Here is an 18,909-nt window from a genome sequence, read left to right as displayed (position 1 = left end):
CACAAGGCTGAGTCAAGTCTTGGTGGCCAACCAACAAAAAGAAAACATTCCCACCTTTGTCAGTAGGAGAAACAACGACCTCAATCTTCTCGCCACGTGCAATCACGCCGCAGCCCGCTGAAGGAGGCTCAGGCAGCCGGGGTCTCGTATCCCTGGGAGAACGGCTGTAGGAGCATCTCTACTCGGTACAGGCAGAAAGAGGCACTCAGGGGGACGGCGAGTCGTTGTCTTTCAGCACCTCGTAGTTGCTCACAGATGGACCCCTCCCCCACTCCCCCACCCCGTACTCAGAACCTCGTAGGCAGCCACGACAGCCCAGAACCAATGATGCGGAAACATACGTGCCAAAGTTGAAACACGCTTTCACGCGTTGGGGCTAGACAGCCTCGTCTTGGCGGGCACCCGCTACAGCCGTTTGGACGGACTAAACCGCTTTAGGAAACATGTTGGTCCGCTGCCTCTTTCGGCCACCCGTTTGTTTATGTATATGCAACCGCCTTTCCGACCACGAGCTGTAAAAAATCCTCCTGCTTCTACAAAAAATCGTATTCTCTTTCTCCCAAGAATTGCATTTGGATGAGTCTGTTGCCGTTGCTATCATTATTATCCTCGTATGATCTCACCTACGCAGCCTCATGGCCGACAACAACTCGACAGGGACTGCTCAAGTCCGCAGATCCAAGAGATCGAGCGACGCCATCTCCCCCATCAAACCGACACAGGCGATAACTCCCTCCAGAAAGAGACCTCAGAAGAGAGCTCGGTTCTCTGAACCACTCCCCGCTCATGGAACAACCGGTCTGACTCCCGCCGTGGGCAAGGCCTCCCTGAAAACCCCCAAGCTCAGAAGAGTGTCCACCCCGGCCATCACCCGGTATAGGGACCACGACGAGATCCAATTCACCCCATTCCGCGAAGTGCTCGACGCCAGAACCACCAGACGGATTCGGCGACATGGCCTGAGCGACGAGATGAATCGGTACCACGCGGAGCACAAGTCCAAGGACGACCTGCAGCGCCGACTCGAGCAGAAGAACAAGGAACTCCAAGCTCTCAAGGACGAGTTGGGAGCTTCGAAGCTCCGTGAGGTCTCTCTTCTGCAATGTGACCTGGTCGGGAGCCAGCAGCGAATCACCGAGTTGGAAGCCGAAGTGGCAGAATTGACCCAGAGGTCCAACGACGACGATTTTGGACCTGGCGGCACCAGCTCACCGCGTTTCAGCGATGGAGACGAGGGCTTCCATATCCATGAGGATGACTCCGCCGGCAACGAAAACCACACCACCGATGTAGAGGATGACGCCGCTGTAGGACTGGAGCTCGAGTCTGCGCGACAGGAAAAGCAAGCTCTCTTCCGATCGAGCCAGGGCTCTTTCACGAGCACCATACACTTTGCGGACTCACCTGCTCGTTCTTTCAGCGCATCACAGACGAACCCTCACCGCCCTGAGATTCCCACTCAAGAAATATCCAAGGAACTCCACGCCGCCATCAATCGCGCCGAGGAAGCCGAACTGGCGCTGCAAGCCTTGACCACCGAAATCAAGTCCCTCGGGTTTCCCTGCGACAGCGACGATGCCAATGAATGTATCGCCGGCATCAAGACACACTTCCGCAACATGCGGTTCGAGCTCGAACGGGCCGTTCCCGGGGAAACGGTCATGTCCTCGAATTATGCTCGCCTCATGCCCGAAATGCTGTCAAAGCTCAAAGCCATCGCTAGGCAAGTGCGTGACCGCGAGACCGAGCTGAAGTCGATGCGTGAACAGCAGCGGTCTTTGCGGGGCAATTTCGACCATGCACTGGTTGCGGCGGAAAAAGCAAACAATAGAATCAAAGAACTAGAGGACGCCATCGACAAGAACGCCGAGGAGATGCTCGAGCAGCGCATGCGAGCCCAGGCGCTCGAGCGCGAGGCCGCGGAGCACGAAGCCAACAAACAAAGACTCATTGCAGCCATGGAGAAATTGCAGCGAGAAGTCAAACGCCAGGAGGACTTGTTCGAGCTGGTCGAAGCGGAACAAGCATCCCGACTACAGGACGTGAGAGCCGCGACGACGGCGGAATTCGCCCAGCAACTCTCCGATCTGGACGCCAAAGTCGCAGCCGAGACGCGCGGGCGGAGGGCGGCCGAAGAATCTGCCGTCGAGCGACTGAAAAAGATCAACGAACTCGAATCGGCCCTGTCCGCGGCTCGCCAGTACTCGGAAGACACCAAGGAGCAGCTGGAGAACCTCAAGAGCCAGCTCAGCGTGTCGGATCGCGAGCACCAAGCCGAAGTCGAGGCGCTGAATGCCCGGGTGCAGAAACTGAAGAACATCAACACCCAACTCGAAGCAAACTGGAGAGACGAAAGCGCCATGAACGAAGAGATCCTCCGACGCAATCATCAAGACCAGCTCCGCATCCACATGCAATTTGAGAAAGACATTAAGAAATACATCCGGGGTGCCAAGGTGCGGCACGCGAATTGGGAATTGGAGAGCGACGACATGCGCAGTGACGAGATAACCGGCGGCGAAGGACCCATGACGCCGGCCAGCGTGGTGCGATTCTCCGAATTCTCACAGGTCGACGACACGGACGACGACCACGCAGACGATCACGTCCAGGGCAGCGTCGAATTGTCCCGGGGCAAAAAGCACCGTCGCCACCACCGCTCGTCGTCGATTCTGCTGCCTTCAGCCTCGGCTTCGGCATTCCCCGCAGCTGGCATCCTCAAGAAGCGAGGCAGGAGACGGTATGACAGTGGAATCGGCATGGACTCTCTCAGCGAGGCCGAAGACGACGATGTCGCAGTTGATGTCGACGCAAACATGCAGCAAAACGGTGTCATGACCCCAGATTTGAGCTCCGAGGGCGAAGAGATCGACTTTGATACTCATCTTGACATGAGGGTGTAAAGCCTTCTCTTTCCATTGGCCTTTGGAATTTGGTATGCGAATGTTTTTCTTGGTGATGGATATGCTGGACATGGGACAACAGCAAACAAAGCAGCGGAACATGGTTTTTGAGTCGAGCTGCCACTCTTCAGCTGCATGTGAGGATGGAGCAAATAACACCTTTTGACATCCTGAGCGCAATTAATATCTCTTGGAAAGAAACGGGGCAGAAGCATCAAACTTGATTGAATTGGATTCGATTTGGTTGGATTTGTCCTGATTCTGGTTTATGGGATGATGTACCTAATGTACCACCTCCCCAGACGGGGTCTTTCCTTTTATTTTCGGGGTACCATTACACAGAATGGACGATGTGAGAGAGAAATGCAGAGGTGGTTTGACCTCTTAACCAAAAGAAAGGCAAGGCAAATAGTCCCCTCAGACCTTATACTGATAGGCAAGGACACAGTCCCACAAAGACGTTCCTCAATGGAGACAGAAAATCTGGTCCATGTACAGAGATCAAGCAGCTTATATATAGTAGCTGTGAGTAGCGGGAACAGGATAGAGGAATTGGTGGCATTCGCTCGATATGTAGTCGTTACTATCATATGTCTGCATTGTCCAGGTTCCTCCCTCAGTGCCGTGTCCATCATATCAAGAAATTCTCGTCCGTTCTGCCCTGTGACTGGAACCTGAAAGGAGGGAACATCCATAATATAGCGTCCCCCCTTGCCGCCACGACATAGTAATCCGAATGTCATCCAGGGCTTGCTTCCGTAGCTGATGCACAAAATCTCTTGGTTCTCGTTACATTGAACTGACCATCCCGGACAAACTCCCAGTATACGCTGACAAAGTCCCAGTCCCTTCATACAACACGTGGCTGTCTCGTTATTAATAATTTCGATTAGGAGAAGTCATCCATAGCCTTGTCAACAAGCTGGACGCCGTGCGCCTGGCCGCTTGCTGCAGGATGGGTTGAGCCTGCATCCTCGTTCACGTCACCACTACCAACCCCCGAGTTGCCAAGTCGTCTGCTCAGGCTCCCTGAAACTGCCGATCTCGACACACCGACTGGCTTGCGGTCACCTGTCACTGCGACTCTCTTGAGTGATCCCGGCCGTGATCCAGCATTTGAGCTTGTAGGTGCAGGAACCGGGGAGGTGTCGGATTCCTGATCATGATCATCATCGTCTAGTGGTGGCGGAATGTGCGGGCCTGGCCCTCCTCCACTGAATGTGCCAGGTAGATTCAGGCTCGCGCTTGTGATCGAATCTGGAGAAGAAAGCATATGCTCGTGGCTGAGGCTTTGGCCGTTGGTGGTGACTGTACTTGAAACCAGACCCTCAAGGTTTCGTGCCGTTGGCGGAGTAGCTGCGTTCCTCTCTACTGCATTCTGATTCCGTGTCTGAATTGGCGAGGACTCGTTGCTTCCAGGAACTTCCAGACTGCCTCGTTTCGTAGCAGATGGCAAGCCCACACTGCTTACGCTTCGTCCATGACTCCCATCGGGTCTGGGGCTCGCCACGACGGGGAACCGACCCACGCTCCCATCCGTGCTCTTATCTCGCCTGTGTCGGTTCGTAGGCGCGGGCGACTTTTCTCGTTGCCTTTGCCCTCTCTGTTCCGTGATAGCCCGTGCGCGAGCCTCCATATTTGCTCGTCGAGAGCTTTCATCTGTAGTGCTGACGGCACGTTGACGGTGGGATAGACTGTTTGATCCTGACAGCGTGGACGACTGCCGCTTGAGCTCACCGAAGATGGCTTCTTTATGGTCGAACAGGTCACGGATTAGACGATACGCATGCCGCTCTTCCAGGGTCAAGGAGTTCTCGGTCCGTGGGCGTAATATACATGGAGCTAGGACAGTGGCAAGTGCCGAAACATAGGCTTCGTCCGCTGAGGTCAGGTCAATCAAACGGGTGAAATGTGTGGTTATGGCGTCGAGAGTGGCAATATTATTGAGGCGAAGCTGGCCAAGGGTAGATTGCAAGACCTTGATTCTCGGCAAGGCGTCAACTGACTCGGTGGAGATGGGATTTGGGATTGCGTCGGATGTCGTTGCGTAGATCGTCTTGATGATTTCGTACACTTGAGAAGAGACAAGCGAATCTGCCGAGAGTCAGCGGTCATTCTTTTACTAAATGTTAGGATAGACTGACCTGGTAACTCAAGAAGGTACAACTTCAGCAAACTCGCAATGATGGGCATCTCATATTTCTCAAGAACCTCCCGAGGCACTGGAGCACCATTATTGACCTGGTTTCGTAGGTGATGAGTCGCTGCCAATGGGACATCCACCAGCCAGATATTCCGCCTGGCTTCGTCCCCCTCTAGGTCAGGGTAATGGTTATCGAGGAATGTTAGTATAGAAGTAACAATGATGGGCACTCGTTTTCGATCCGCTCTCGCTCTTGCCTCCAGGTCAACACCAAAAGTCTGATCATCCACGCTTCCGTAATAGTTTTCGTAAGGTGTGACTTTGGGGATGAATGCACCTGTCCTGTAGTTCTCGAGCAGATATCGCAAGTCTCCCAGTGGCTGGATGGTTTCCTGGTACAGCATCATATGATCAACCTGGCTCTGGAAAGATGGGATACTGTTGCTGATAGCACCCGAAAAGTCCAGGATCACAGACTTGATGGCCTTCAGACGATCTGTTTCGCATCGCTCGAGGAATTTGAGATGGTCCATCATCGATTCTTCAAGGTTGCATCTCAGCAGATCAAGTCTCCGAACGGCTGCCTTGTATTTCTCGTCTGCCTCGTGGGCCTCACGCTTCAGCCGCTCCGCCGGCGTCTCGTTGGGGAATGGGTTGTTCAAAGGGTTCCAGCTCTGCAGGGTCTCGGTGATGTTACCGACTGTTGGCGACTCCAAGATTCCATCTGCCGACGCACCGGTAGTCGATCTGCTCAATGGCTTTCTCTTCTCTGGTACACCGGTGAGCTGGAACGCCCGCGGCTTCCACTGATATTTCATTCGTGAACTATTGGCAAATGTATTGCCCATGTTTCCTATCAGGCGCAAGAATCCGCGATCAATCAAATCTTGTCCAATCTTCTCTGCGTACCCGACACTCGACGCGTTCATGTGTTTCTGGATGTAATCGGTAATATCCGTACCAGCGGATACATTTTGATATACACCCAATATCGGAACCTTGTGTTCACCCAGGGGAATCTTCTCGAGCATGTCGGTAAGGAGCACTTTCAGCTTTTCAGGCGGATATGTGACGTCTCCGATCTCGACAGGTAACTCGTCGATTTCATCCTCTGGGAGGACAATCTTTGGCGGTGGGGGGCTTTGTGGCTTGGGACTCTCCTTCGCTGGCCCAGCAAATGCCATCTTATTCTCCTCCTCGAGATCCTCGACCAATCTGCATTTGTTGAAGTACTGGCTTCTTAGCTTCTTGACCACTTCTGCTTGCTTGTCATGCGCCTTGATCTTAGCCTGCAGGTCGTCCTGCGAATTCTGTATCCGTGCAGCGTGCGAATCACACCATCTCGAGAAGGGGTTGACCACGAGTTCGCGGATATTGTCAGCGATTTTTCGATGGTTTTTGGAGGCTTCGACCATCTCGCCTCGGACGCCTTCGTAAGCCTACATAGGAGAAAGCGTTAGCAATTATGTTGGATGGATCCAAGCTCGAAGTTGACTCGTACCTTTCTTGTACTTGCGCCATCATCTCTTGCAAACCCGCCAGTCATTCGATCAATGGTCGGTGCGATATCTCCGAGACGGTCGCTGTACATTTCTTCCGCATCTGCCCTCATGCTCGCAATTGTGAGCACCTGTTGGTTCTCCACCACGCCCTGCTGAAGCTTCTGAAAGAGCACCCCCAGACCTCCTGCATAGTCCGTGGACCAGAACGAATCTGTGAAGCCGGGCATCTTTGGCCTTCCGGCGGGAGGATTCTCAGATCCCATCTATGATGATAGACGATCAAGTAAATCCAATCAGTCGCTCGCACAGGAAGAGGCGTCGCTGTATGCTAATAAAATCGCCCGAAAACCGACTCTCGAAAGCGCAGGTGACGGTTCCGCTGGATGCAGGTGCGGAGATCTGCCAGATTGGTAGGAATGTGCGGTTACGCGGTTCGTACAACGTGACAACGAGCGCGCTTTAGAACCCACGCTCCTAATCACTTTCGTAAGAGTGGAATAGAGAAAGAAAGGGAAGATAGATAGATCCAAGTACAGCTCTGGGACATGGCCAGCGTGTTGTTTGAGCAACTGCAAATAAATTCAGTGCAGTTAGGCTGAATCTGAAACGGAAATTGAAGATGCAGTCTGGCCCCAGGAATAGCACCCGCCTTACTTTTGAAACATCGTTGAGCAGGGAAGAGTGCCATAGGCTGCGCCATGTGCGCCAGGTGCACCTGGAGCATCCGCCAGCTGATCCTTCCAGGCCTTTGTCCATAACCAGGCAACGCCTATAACGCTTTCTCTCCGAAATGGCGAAATGGGGGCTGGAGTACCACATGTCAGGCTCTCCTGAATGGCTTAAAGTATGTCAAGCTTTTCGCCTCCTGGACAGGGCCATGGCACTTCGTCTACCGTCCCCATCGTACTCGGTACTTTCCCCCTATCCATCTACCAGCCCATAAGCTGCTGCTGCTGACCTACAGGCCCCAGAAATTTCCAATGCTCCTCATCACTTGGAATCACTTGTGCCAGGCGCATGTTGGGGAGCCATTCATGTTTCATTTTCGTAAGGAATAATAGAACCGGTCGTCCATAAAAGATAGTAACCATCCTTCAGTTTCCCTTCAAAGTCGATGCATACACGGAATCCTGCCGAGCCTTGAGGCATAATGAGTCTGGTGGACAATAATCCCAATTCTTTGCCTTTCTCTCTCCTTTCTCGTCCAGTCAGCAATCCCGGCTTGCATTGTTGTCCCAGCTTTCGCTCAAAAGCGCCTCATTCCCCTCGTCGGAGACTGCGGTGGAGTAAACGATGACATAACTGGCATCTGTCTCTCAGGTGCGGTGAAAAAGTCATCGACGGTTAGTCAGTCTTTCAGGCCCAGGTCTTCCTCCGCAGGCACGACACGGATGGTGTTGGTATGACCTTGGCCACCTCTCCAGCCCTGAACGCAAACCACGCTATCGCCTTTGCCCAGAACACCGAGCTTGATTGCCTGAGCAATACCCCACTTCAATCGCTTGTCCACATCCTGTTGCCAATCAACTCCACGGAAGTCGGGCTTCGGTTCAGGGAATAGGAAAGGATACACTCCACGGTACAGGTGAGCATAGCGCGAAGCAATGGCGTTGCGCGTAACCATGATGATGGGGCACACCGGACGGTATTTCGAGAGCAGTCGCGCGGAAGAACCACTTGTTGTATATGTCAGTCACTAAAATCCGAGTCTATAGCTGGTAGAGACTTACCTGGTTGTCAATACAAGGATCGCGCCGGCATTCAGTTCCATGCTTGCACCCACAGCAGAAATCGCAATGGATTCCACCGTCTCAATGGGACGAGGGCAGCTGGTTCTCAACTCATCAAACGAGTTGGCGTAGGGAATGGCAACCTCGGCCAACAGGCATGTTTCGTGCATCATGGTGACGGCTTCTTTAGGATAATCGCCTTTGGCGGTTTCACCAGACAGCATCACACAGTCGGCGCCATCGAGAACAGCATTGGCCACATCCGAAACTTCGGCCCGGGTAGGTCGAGGATTCTTGGTCATGGACTCCAACATCTGTGTCGCGCAAATAACGGGTTTGCCCTTCATGTTACATTTGGCGATCATCATCTTTTGGGCAATGAACACCTTCGCAGCCGGGATTTCAATACCCAAGTCACCACGTGCAACCATGACACCATCGGTCTCGGCGAGAATCTCGTCAAAGTTGTTCATTCCCTGCTGGTTCTCAATCTTCGCGATGATCTGAATCTCCTTGCCCTTGTCACCCAGAACCCGTCGAATGTGCTTGATATCGTCTCCTCGTCGGATGAAAGAGGCAAAGATCATGTCAACTCCATTCTTGACACCAAACTCCAAATCGGCAATATCCTTCTTGGACAAAGGCGGAAGGTCGACGTCCGTCCCAGGGAGGTTTACCCCCTTTCGGGAGGAGATCTGTCCGTCGTTGAGAGCTCGCACACGAAGGGTCTTGTCATCAATGACCTTGGTGACCTCGAACGATTGGATGCCATCGTCGACGTAGATCAACTTGCCAACATCGATCACTTTGGTGATGTTCTTGTAGTCGATATACCTGGCGCCCAGTTAGTCTTGCTGCTGCAGTTTGCAGGCTTTCAACTTACAGATTCTTGTCGTCGCTGGCGGTCTGATATTTGTCGTCGGTGGTGATGTTCAGTTCAAGGCCAGCCTTGATGGGAATATCTGCGTCTCCAGGAGTGTTTCCTGTTCGGATCTCAGGTCCTTTCTATGAGAAGTCAGCCAAATTCTTTTAGTCAATAGTTGTGGTTCTGCTCACGGTGTCGAGGGCGATCGCAACGGGGCGGCCTGGGTAGTCTTTTGCGGACTTTCTGGTGTTGTCAATGACGGATTGGTGGTACTGTTGAGCATTAGCTATTGATGCCGCAGCATTAACAAGCAGTGTATACCTCGTAAGAGCCGTGAGAAAAGTTCATGCGGACGACATTGAGACCAGCTGTGATCTGAGTTCAGTATTCATGCGCCTCCTTTTGAAATGGTTCTCTTTCCACATACCCTTCCTCAGCATAGTAATCTTCTCAGCCGAATTGGTCTTGGGACCTGTTATGGAAGATCACAATCAACTTCAATTGTCTGCATTGTTGCTGCTCTTTACAGGAAAACATACCAATGGTGCAGATGATACTAGTCCGCCGGTGATTCTTCTTTGGCAAGTAGTCGATGTTGAGGTTGCACTGCCATTCCAGCTTGGTGCGGTTGGCGAGATGATCCAAAGCGTCACCCATTTTGTTCAATTGATCTGGGTATACAGTTCAAGCGGTGAGAGTTGGGCAAGAGAAGGCAGGGTCGCGGGCTTTGGCTCTCAAAAAGAGCGGTGGTCGGCCGCCGAAGGACTACCCGTCAAGACTCCGTTAGTCACCAACGTCTGTCAAGCGCAGGACACGAAGGGTTTACACGGAAGAGACAAGATACTCACAGTCGAACTCAGGAGGTTATCGAGCTATGGTAGGAGGAAAGAGGTTCAGAAGGGTTCAATAAAGAATGAATGTTGCGGTTGAAGGTATCACCGCCCAGCAAAAAAAATAATGGGAGCCCCCCTCTCGCAGAAGCAACGGTTGAATCCAACCCAGGCTTGCCAGGCTAGCTAACCAGCTGGGCCCCAAAGGGTTGAATCAGAATGGAGCTCACGTCACGCTTATCAGGGATTGATGATGGCACGACGGGGTGACACAGCACTCACACGCTGGAAGTATCAGGCGAACAATAGGCTAATGAAATTCACCATCTGCGCATGGGGGGCGGCTACTGAGTTGGTTGGTGCCGGACATGAATAGATGGGGAGGTCCGCTTGGGGGCCCATTGAAACCTTGCGGAAAGCTGAAAGAGAGGGGCCGCCAGCTTCAAAGCTTCGAGCCCATTGAGGGGCAGGAGTCAACAGCTTAAAAGAGAGATAAGATAAGCGACTCACGGGGCCGCAACAATGTTAATCCGCGATCTGCTAGGTGGCTGGCTTGTGGTCTAGGTGGACCTGGTGCCTGCGCAGGTGACCTCGGGGCGCATCTCGACCTCCACCTTTTGTTTTCTTATTCTTAAACATCACATGTGAACAAACAGGCAGGCTTGGTTTCCGTCTTCTCCCACACCTGCAGCCCAGACTCTACCCAATATCATAGCAAGATCTTTCCAATCTCCGTCGCCATGGTGGTAAGTTCCCATCAAACCCTGTCAGACCTTGGAATCTGCGGACCGACAACATGCATAGCTCGGACGCCTCACCCACTACGCCTTTGACGCCGTCCTGATCTCCGCATTTCTCGCGGGGATCAAGAGAAGCACCGGTCTCACGTACGTACAGCCGACATCTTTCAGCCTTTCTCTCCCGCACTCTCTTTCCTTTCCTTTTATTTCTCCGTTCTACTACTATCTTTCAAAAACTCACTGATCCTGATATCTTGACATCTGACACAACAGACCAACCAGTGTCAAGGCCTCCTCGCTCGGCGAAAGCAAAGAACTCCAAACCTGGGTCGACCGTTATCTCGGCGTGGGCGAATGGGTGATGGACCAGAGCGTGGCCCTCATGGGCAGCAGTAGTTGGTTCGAGCGGAGGCGATGAGGCCAATGAAGACACGAAATCACGCTTTTCTGAGCCGATGCACCCACCATACGAAAAGCTTCGAATGGGGGTAGCCTTTTCCCCCTTCGCAGATGAAAAGCAGGAGGTGGAATGATGACTTTATAAGACTATACAAGAAGACTCTAAGAATCGGAAAGTAGCATGACAATCTGGCGTCAATGGAGAAGGGACGGGACACGCGCTGATGGAATGCATATCTGTCTGTTTGGGCGGACACCGCCTGGGGAATTCTGCTTTGCGACACCCTCGACTCCTCTTTTAGGCCGGGCGTAGGAGAAAATAGTTCTTTGTCGCTATGCTAGTTGGCCAGATGACTTTAGCCAATATGCCGTTGAACAGGAACCTCGTTACCGCTGAACCAGACCCCTTTCGAAATATCAGCGCGGGAAAAAGTCGATGAAATACATTGCTCTAGAAAATCTATAGAACACTCCCTGCCCGACCCATGAGATCGATCGAGATATTTTCGAGTCTTATTTGCAAAACCGAATGACCGTGAACAACCTGGCCTTTACCCGTCCATTTGCAACCCACCCAAAAAGAACCATCGTGATACATACCTGTAAAGGGGGAAAAAGCAATCACACATGTCGTCCAGCATCATATGAACAATACATAGCTAATCTAGCACCAACTCCATGCTGCGTGTATGTGGAATCACCCCATATTTCCTCTCAAAGTCCATTGTGGTAGTGGCTCTTCGTCTTGTCTGCTGCAACCTAGTCGTTACTCGTGGGCCCCTCGAAACGTGGCGTCGATCAGCCGGTCGAGATCGATCCTCTGGTAGAAGGAGATATGGCCGTAAGGCACCCAGTACTGAGCCAGTTTGTTGGGAGAAATCATGATGAGCTGAGAGGGAATGTACTCGTCTGCAGCGAATCAATCAAGATGAATTAGCACTTGAGCCGCCTTGGTAAGAATGTTTGGGTCGCGCGGCCAACGACCAGGAGAGAAGAGGGAAGATCGAGGAATTCAGGGTACTGCTGTTCACAGCAAATGCTATGATATGTATATATTCACCGTCCTTGGAAGGAACAAGTAAGGGGCTGACGTTTCTGTAAAACTCACCGTTCTGGAATCCCCTAGCGGCGACATGGCCTTTACTTTTCACCACCCTCGAGCCTCTGAACGGATGTTCCTCTGCGATTCTGATCAGTCCGCCAGGGCCGATGTCGTCCGCCACAAAGGTGTACTCTCCCCTTGGGACATGCGGATCCCCCGTGAGTTTGACCGCCATGATGGAGCCCTTGTATATGCCTTCGTCTTCGTGCATTGCCATCATGTCACGCTGGTATTGAGACAGTTGTTCGGCTGTTTGCTGAGCAAGCACCGGTGCTTCCGGTTCGGCCTCCTCGCCCTCAGGAGGCAACCCGATGAGTCCTCTTAGATGGGCGTCTGTAGGTCGATGTTCAGGGATTTCGGGCCCTTTGTCCGATTGTATGACCAGCAAGAATTCGCAACCGTGGCCTGCATAATCGCCCACGAAAATACCTTGGTAAGGCTTTTCCTTCGTCGGCGTGTACAGCGCGGGGTCGATGGTGCTCCACGTAGAGACTTCTTCGCCTATCCGGATCCCGAAGAGTGCCCTGCCTGTTGAGAATTGACTCCAGTGCCTCAAACGAAAGGTGGTTTGCGAGATCTGATCGTGTTTCTGCGGCTTATGGCCCGATCCTCGGAAGTTATCAAGGCTGGCGGCACGCACCCGAGGCATATTAGGAATTGTACTTGGTGGCCACAGAGTCATGGACTTGTTCTGCAACTGTGGAGGAATGTCTCTGCTCAGAAAGAATGAGGCGGATGTGTTATGTCCAGGCCGTCCAACTGTCATCTTGATCTCGGCTCCCCACCAGCCCTGACGAGTATTGAAGGGAACAATGTCATGTGGTAGTTTGAGGATCGGGTCGTCCAGCCAGAGATGTACACGTGGATTAAAGTTGTGAATCACCACGCCAGGTTCATAAGGCCAGAGGATACCCATGGATGGAGTCCTCTCGGCTAGCAGTCGATAGCCCTCAATACAGCCTCGCCGCGGGTCGAAACGGCAGATCATCACGCGACCGATATGCGGTTCGTCAGAGATCCATATCTTGTTTCGAGGGACAAACCAGTAGGGGTGATGCGTAATGTACAAATCGCGAAAGGATGATGAAGGATACGGGTCCGAGGGAAAGTCTTGGGCTGGGATATTCGGGCGAAGGAGGTTAGCCCAGAGAAAGTCGTTGGAGGCCAGCCCTCGTAATCGACGACAGCTGCGAGAGACCGAGACAAGTGACTGGCATGGCAGATGGCAGAGAATTTGATAGAGAATCTCCGAAGGGAGTCGCACCAGGGCTCCTTTCTGATGGCCTACCGACTTGGTGCTTGTCGTGGAAGTGGCATTGTCGGACTCCATTTTTCTATGTGTTGCCTGCTCTAACTTCCAGAGGGGTCGGTCCTACGACCCTAGAGGTCTGATGGTGAAATCAGTGATGTTGCTCAGTATGGGTTCATCGACATTGATGGATAGATTAAAGGAACAAAGGTGAATGACTCGGTAGTTGATGGGGAATTAACCATCACATATGCGGTAACCCAACATACATTTTTCTCGGAGAAACAGCCAAATACCTGAAGATCGATGCCTCCATTCACCCCGCCTTTTTGTACCAAATCCCAGCTTTTCTTTTGCTGCTCTGGGCGCGTTTGGCTCTCAAGAGTCGAGCTGACGAGCACGCGATCTGAAGAGTCGAAGTTGGATTGGAAGATGCAGCCGATGGCGAAGTCGAAGCCTTGACTGATCAGGAAGGTGAGAATCCAGCAAGCCACCCGTCGTAGGCCGCATGCACGGGACGCCCCGCTATGATCAACAGGTCGCCCATGCTTGCCATGTCTTGATGAAAATACAAGGTGGAAGCTGAAAAGGGTCAAGAGACTTGTTCAGAGGGGATCTTATACAGGCTGCGTGGGGATCAACCGCAGCTCCCTTGCTTACAGAGGCCGGCAACTCGCCTACAAGTACATGGATATCAACCAGTCCAGCGAAGCATTCTTTACAACACTAACTAATACATCCATCGATAGTTCTTCCTTCTCCCATGGATTCCGCCCGAAGATAAGGCTTGTGCTCACCTCTTCAGTGCTGGATCTTAACTGTACTAGGCCTCTTGTTGCTGGGCCAGCATCAACCGGTGCGGTTGGCACCGTTTTCCGCATCATGGAGACTGAGATGAAGGGCCTTTCTGTTGCATCCTTCGTGCGGACAATCCATCTTCAATGCGACATCAGGAAAGTGAGCGCACGGTTGATGGTGCATCATGACCAAACTTCTGGTACATGGTCAACAGCCCATTGCCATCGCCACCGTGCTCTGAAGACCAAGGTGTCCCGGACTCAAATCCGCTGCAACATTGTTCTCGGCACAGAATCCATGAGAATTCTTTTTGGGTGAAGGGCTTTTCAAAGTCGCTTCTTCTTTCATCATAATGGCCCTCAGCCACTAGATTTCGTCTCGACAGGTTCCAGCTTCTGCGCATGTGGTAACGACGACGGCCGGTCTTCTTCCTTCCAGATCTCCCGCTCCAGCTGTTCAATGCTGTAAGGCTTGATGTTCGGGTCTTTGGGAGGATCAGGGATCAAAAATTTTCCGATAGTCTCACCAAACACTCTCGTTAGAAAGACTTGTCGATTCTTCCGATCTTCGTTCATCGTGACACTGTACTTGAAAAGATCTTCGGCGTATAGGTCCGTCAACTTCGCTTCCTGAAGCGCTGCTCGTGCGGCCAGCTCCCGCTCGTGCGGAGGATATTCGTGCAGGGGCTTTTTCATCTTGTCCTCCATCGCCCTAGGCAATGCCATTTGTTCCAGTGTTGGGGCAGGTCGCTTGGGGTTGAAGAGCGATGAGAGGGGAGGGATGGGCTGGTTGTTCCGTTTTGCCTCGTCCACTTGCGCCTCGTAGTCCATCATTCTGTGATACAACTTGTCCGCATGCATTTGGATCTTCTCTTCGTCCTCGACAGAGCTACCGGCGTTGGTCATATATCCCAGCGCTTGCAGAAACTTGGCCTGCAGTGTGTAGCAGCGGTTGAAGGCCTTTGTCTCTTCATGGCACATGGTCATTCTTCCGCGTATTCTGTCCGTTACATTGCCGCCCTTGAGGCAGATCTGTTGCATTTCCTCCTCGAAGGCGCAGTTCTCCAGTGCGGCTTTGTGTATGGACTGATTTCTGTCTTTTCTTGCTGAAAGTACTCTCTCCACAGGCGTGGACGTAGCTGCAATGATCTCGTCTTGTGGGATGTAGGTCTTCCAGATGTGCTTGTATCTGCCATCCTGGAACAGCGATTCTTTTGGCAGCGGCTTGTCTTCAGGAGGTTGTGCCTCATCAGCAACAGTCTGCTCGGAGGGCTTCGAGGTGGGAGCGAGGTTTTGTGGTGGCTCTGACGGTTCCGCAGGAGCTTCAGCTGGGACATATGGACGTGGTTGTTGCTCTTTTAAGAACTGCTTGAGATCGTCGTCGAGGGCCTTTGCGGGATCATTTTGAGCGTTTCTCCCACCCCAGAACCAGCCCATCTCTTCTAGGGAATCGCCTACTCTTTTCAGATCGAATGTGATACAATGGTGTCCATAGTCCACCTCTCAACCGCTGTTGCCATGTTAGAGAAATGCGATTGAGATTATTGGCTCGCCGGGGTCAGACTTCAAAAATTGTTTCTCCGCAGCCCGGCGCCAAGATTATCCCCCTTGTTAGTCCCCAACTTTGTCGCATCGTCGTTGTTTTCTCGTTTGATGCGTTGCCTTTACTCCAACTTATGCTTGAAGTCGCCCCTATATACACGTCCACAGCTGCTTCTGGCTCTCTGGCAAGCGCCAATATCCAATTTGCGGCTAGCTGTACGCTTCAGTGGGCTCCACGTCAATCAACCTAAAAGTGCTATTAAATGGACAACACCTTCGAAACACCTGCCACGTATAGTGTGCAATGAATACGAAAAGGCATACTTTTAGGAAGTCTATTGGTGAATTCAGCCTGATCACCGAGCCATGCTTAGTAATATCCTGGTCTGATATATTCCTTAAACTGCGAAAACCTATCCATCACTTTTATATATGTCCCACCCAGATTGTGAGCTCGAGACTGTAGCCCGAATTTTTAACATCACCCTCGGTAAAGATTTCGTACATGAGCCATCCCTGCAAGAGCGAGTAGATACTGGGGGAAGAGATCCGTTAATCATGAGATTAACTATAAATGCGGCTTGAGAACAAAGAGCATCCAGTCGGGCGCCAGAACGATGAAGATTTGTAAGAGGCCTCCCAAGACCTCAGATTGCGAGACCTCCGTCGACGACAATACATGCGAAATGTACAACAGAGTCGAAAGAGAAACAATAATTTCGCTGCGAGACCGGTCAAACGGGAGTATTTCCGTTCGGTTGAACGATGTCTACCAGAACAAAGCAGCGGCGAGGGCGCCAATGGCTAGACCTGCCATGGATCCGTCGGCCCTAGAAGCAGCTCCCGTGAAGGAAGTTGAAGCGGAAGTACTAGATGATTCCTCGGCGGTAGTTGCGGTCGCGGTTGCACCAGCAGAGCCAGAAGCCTGTCCGGTCGCACCAGATATGAGAGACCCAGTTGCAGTGGCCCCGGAAGCACCGCTGGGGCTGCTACCTCCTGTTGTGGCCGAAGCACTGCCAGTGGCTGTGGAAGTCGATAAACCAGAGTTGTGCCAGGTTGCAGTGCCATTGCCAGATCCAGAGGTAGCCGATGCGCTTGATGAAGCAGATGTGTAGCCTGCTGTGGAATTGCAGGCGAGGTTGTAAAGGGGTTTACCGTTGCTACTCACGCCGAACGATGGAGAGGCGCCCTCGTCAGCGAGAATATACCACCAGAAATCGATGCCACGGTTTTCGAGGGCACACGCAACCTGCTGCCAGTATTCTGCGGCGTCATCCGCGCCGGGGACAGCGAGATTAGAGGTGGGTCCAGACACTGGGTATCCAGTCTCGGTGATCCAGATCGGCTTCCCCTGGGCAACGGCTGCGACCTTGTCGTAGGCCTGGAAGAAAAGGAATCCACCATTGTCTATACTGTTGGCATCGGTTGTTTGAAAGTAGGGGTATTCATCGAGACCCAGGAAATCGCAGGAGTCGATGACTGGGTTATTGGTGGCATTGACATAGACATTCCAGGTGTCAACGTGACCAACAGGCGCAGAGCCAAGAGAGGTGTCCTTGATGGTGTCGCGGACCTGACTGATGTAGTCGACCAGAACGTCAGGGGACTGACCGATGCCGCTGTTGGCGGCAATGCCAGTGGGGGAGATGCGGTAGAGGTCCTCGCTTCCCACCGAGATGCCAACGACAAGGTCTGCAAAATCCGAACCGTACTGGGAAATGGCTGATTTGAGAGCGTTGAGTTCGTTGTTGAAGGCCGTCTGGTCTACGGATGCCCACAGGCCCAACAGAAGGGTTGTCTTGGTATCAATGGCAGCCTGGAATGCAGAGCTTGGGGTGTCGGTTGTCCCTTCCTGAATCATTGTATACAATCTTGCACTGGTAAAGTCACTGGTGCCAGCCAGGGACGCGGCGGTCTTGAATTGGCTCAGAAACGAGTCGTAGGTTTGACCTTGAGAGGCATAGTTGTACCCCTTGACGGCGGCAAGGGCGGTGGACGCACCACCTAGAATAGCAAGGAGGGAGCTCTTCATGTTGGGAGCGTCTGTGAGGGCGTGTCAAACAAATACTGAGGAAAGAATGTCTTAAGATACTATTTAAAAATGAATGACTGAAGTACACAACCAAAGAACAATGAAGGATAATTCAAAGAATGAAGATGAGTGCAGAAGAGGAAAATTCAGTCAAGGGATGAAAAGTGCTTTGGCCATGTTATTTACCGAGTACACATACTCCATTCACATATCCATACGACCGTCACATGTGGGGGATGTTCAGGGGGGCTGACTTAGTCTGAGACATGTGAGTGGTTCGGTTGGCCGGTACCTGCATCATGTGGCGCTGGTGGCGCGTCTATTGAGCTTCGCCACCGTTGGGTCCGTGTTTGAAAAGTCCGGGTATGCCGCGAGCGGCTAGTCTCCGCTGGGGACAACGGCACGTCAGGTAGGGATTGCACAAAGTATTACGTGGAGGGCTGTACATCTGATATTGTGTACCTCTACAATTACTCTTTCGCTATGATTTACATATATCCACTTGTACGTAAAGGAGAGAGACAACAGTCTATTCCGGTTGTAGTAAAAACGCCAAGACCTCAATCGCTCAGCTAGGGGATCACTGGCATATACAAGGACCTGGGCCAGGTGAAAGGACAGGAACCGAGAGCCTACGGTCGGTTCTGTAAAAGGCATCACTGTATACAATTGTATTACTCAGAGTCATTACGAACTAGAAGCCGTTGGTGAGTGATCAAATCGATCAAGAAGAACGCCACACATCTTCACTTCGTGGTTCCCACGCCGATTTAACAATCTTGATTATGGTTCGAGGGCAGATTATGTCAGGGAAGATGTCATGGCAACAAAGACGATTGATTGTGATAAGCCAGACGCGGGTCGTGTGGAGGCTGTCGTTAGATTTGGTGCAAAAAACCAAAAGAGACGTTGACTGGCAGCCTGAGCAGCTGGTTGGATCCGATCACCATTCTTATGACCCAGCCGAAGATATATGGAGATTCCTAAGTTCAGCTTGACCCGGGCATGGAGAGGCACTACAGAATCTGCCTGCATGATGGACTGACTTCGATGCGAATACTATTAATAGGCTTTT

The 18,909-nt window shown here is 52.1% G+C and overlaps 6 protein-coding genes across 6 annotated transcripts; 1 reads left to right on the top strand and 5 right to left on the bottom strand.

The window, feature by feature from the left end:
* Positions 1-635: 635 nt before the first annotated feature.
* Positions 636-2,903, top strand: AYO21_10817 (hypothetical protein; the record flags this gene model as incomplete). The annotated part of the gene is made up of 1 exon (XM_022660725.1): positions 636-2,903. One exon carries the CDS (start codon positions 636-638, stop codon positions 2,901-2,903), a length of 2,268 nt encoding a protein of 755 aa, XP_022506982.1.
* Positions 2,904-3,792: 889 nt separating this feature from the next.
* On the bottom strand, positions 3,793-6,775 carry AYO21_10816 (hypothetical protein; the record flags this gene model as incomplete). Its single annotated transcript, XM_022660724.1, has 3 exons — positions 3,793-4,997; positions 5,048-6,485; positions 6,548-6,775. The coding sequence occupies 3 exons, from the start codon at positions 6,773-6,775 to the stop codon at positions 3,793-3,795; spliced, it is 2,871 nt and encodes a 956-aa protein (XP_022506981.1).
* Positions 6,776-7,896: 1,121 nt separating this feature from the next.
* Positions 7,897-9,800, bottom strand: AYO21_10815 (pyruvate kinase; the record flags this gene model as incomplete). Its single annotated transcript, XM_022660723.1, has 7 exons — positions 7,897-8,224; positions 8,279-9,112; positions 9,162-9,283; positions 9,335-9,415; positions 9,465-9,511; positions 9,571-9,615; positions 9,683-9,800. The coding sequence occupies 7 exons, from the start codon at positions 9,798-9,800 to the stop codon at positions 7,897-7,899; spliced, it is 1,575 nt and encodes a 524-aa protein (XP_022506980.1).
* A 2,078-nt stretch (positions 9,801-11,878) lies between these two features.
* Positions 11,879-13,544, bottom strand: AYO21_10814 (hypothetical protein; the record flags this gene model as incomplete). Its single annotated transcript, XM_022660722.1, has 2 exons — positions 11,879-12,021; positions 12,221-13,544. 2 exons carry the CDS (start codon positions 13,542-13,544, stop codon positions 11,879-11,881), a joined length of 1,467 nt encoding a protein of 488 aa, XP_022506979.1.
* Positions 13,545-14,620: 1,076 nt separating this feature from the next.
* AYO21_10813 (hypothetical protein) lies at positions 14,621-15,697 on the bottom strand (the record flags this gene model as incomplete). Its single annotated transcript, XM_022660721.1, has 1 exon — positions 14,621-15,697. The coding sequence occupies one exon, from the start codon at positions 15,695-15,697 to the stop codon at positions 14,621-14,623; it is 1,077 nt and encodes a 358-aa protein (XP_022506978.1).
* Positions 15,698-16,571: 874 nt separating this feature from the next.
* On the bottom strand, positions 16,572-17,834 carry AYO21_10812 (hypothetical protein; the record flags this gene model as incomplete). The annotated part of the gene is made up of 1 exon (XM_022660720.1): positions 16,572-17,834. The coding sequence occupies one exon, from the start codon at positions 17,832-17,834 to the stop codon at positions 16,572-16,574; it is 1,263 nt and encodes a 420-aa protein (XP_022506977.1).
* Positions 17,835-18,909: the final 1,075 nt, after the last annotated feature.

This window comes from Fonsecaea monophora (assembly GCF_001642475.1).
Source record: "Fonsecaea monophora strain CBS 269.37 chromosome Unknown Scaff132, whole genome shotgun sequence".
NCBI classification, from domain to species: Eukaryota; Fungi; Ascomycota; class Eurotiomycetes; order Chaetothyriales; family Herpotrichiellaceae; genus Fonsecaea; species Fonsecaea monophora.
The sequence above is the reverse complement of the archived record's forward strand: the minus strand, read 5'-3'. Positions and strand labels throughout refer to the sequence as shown.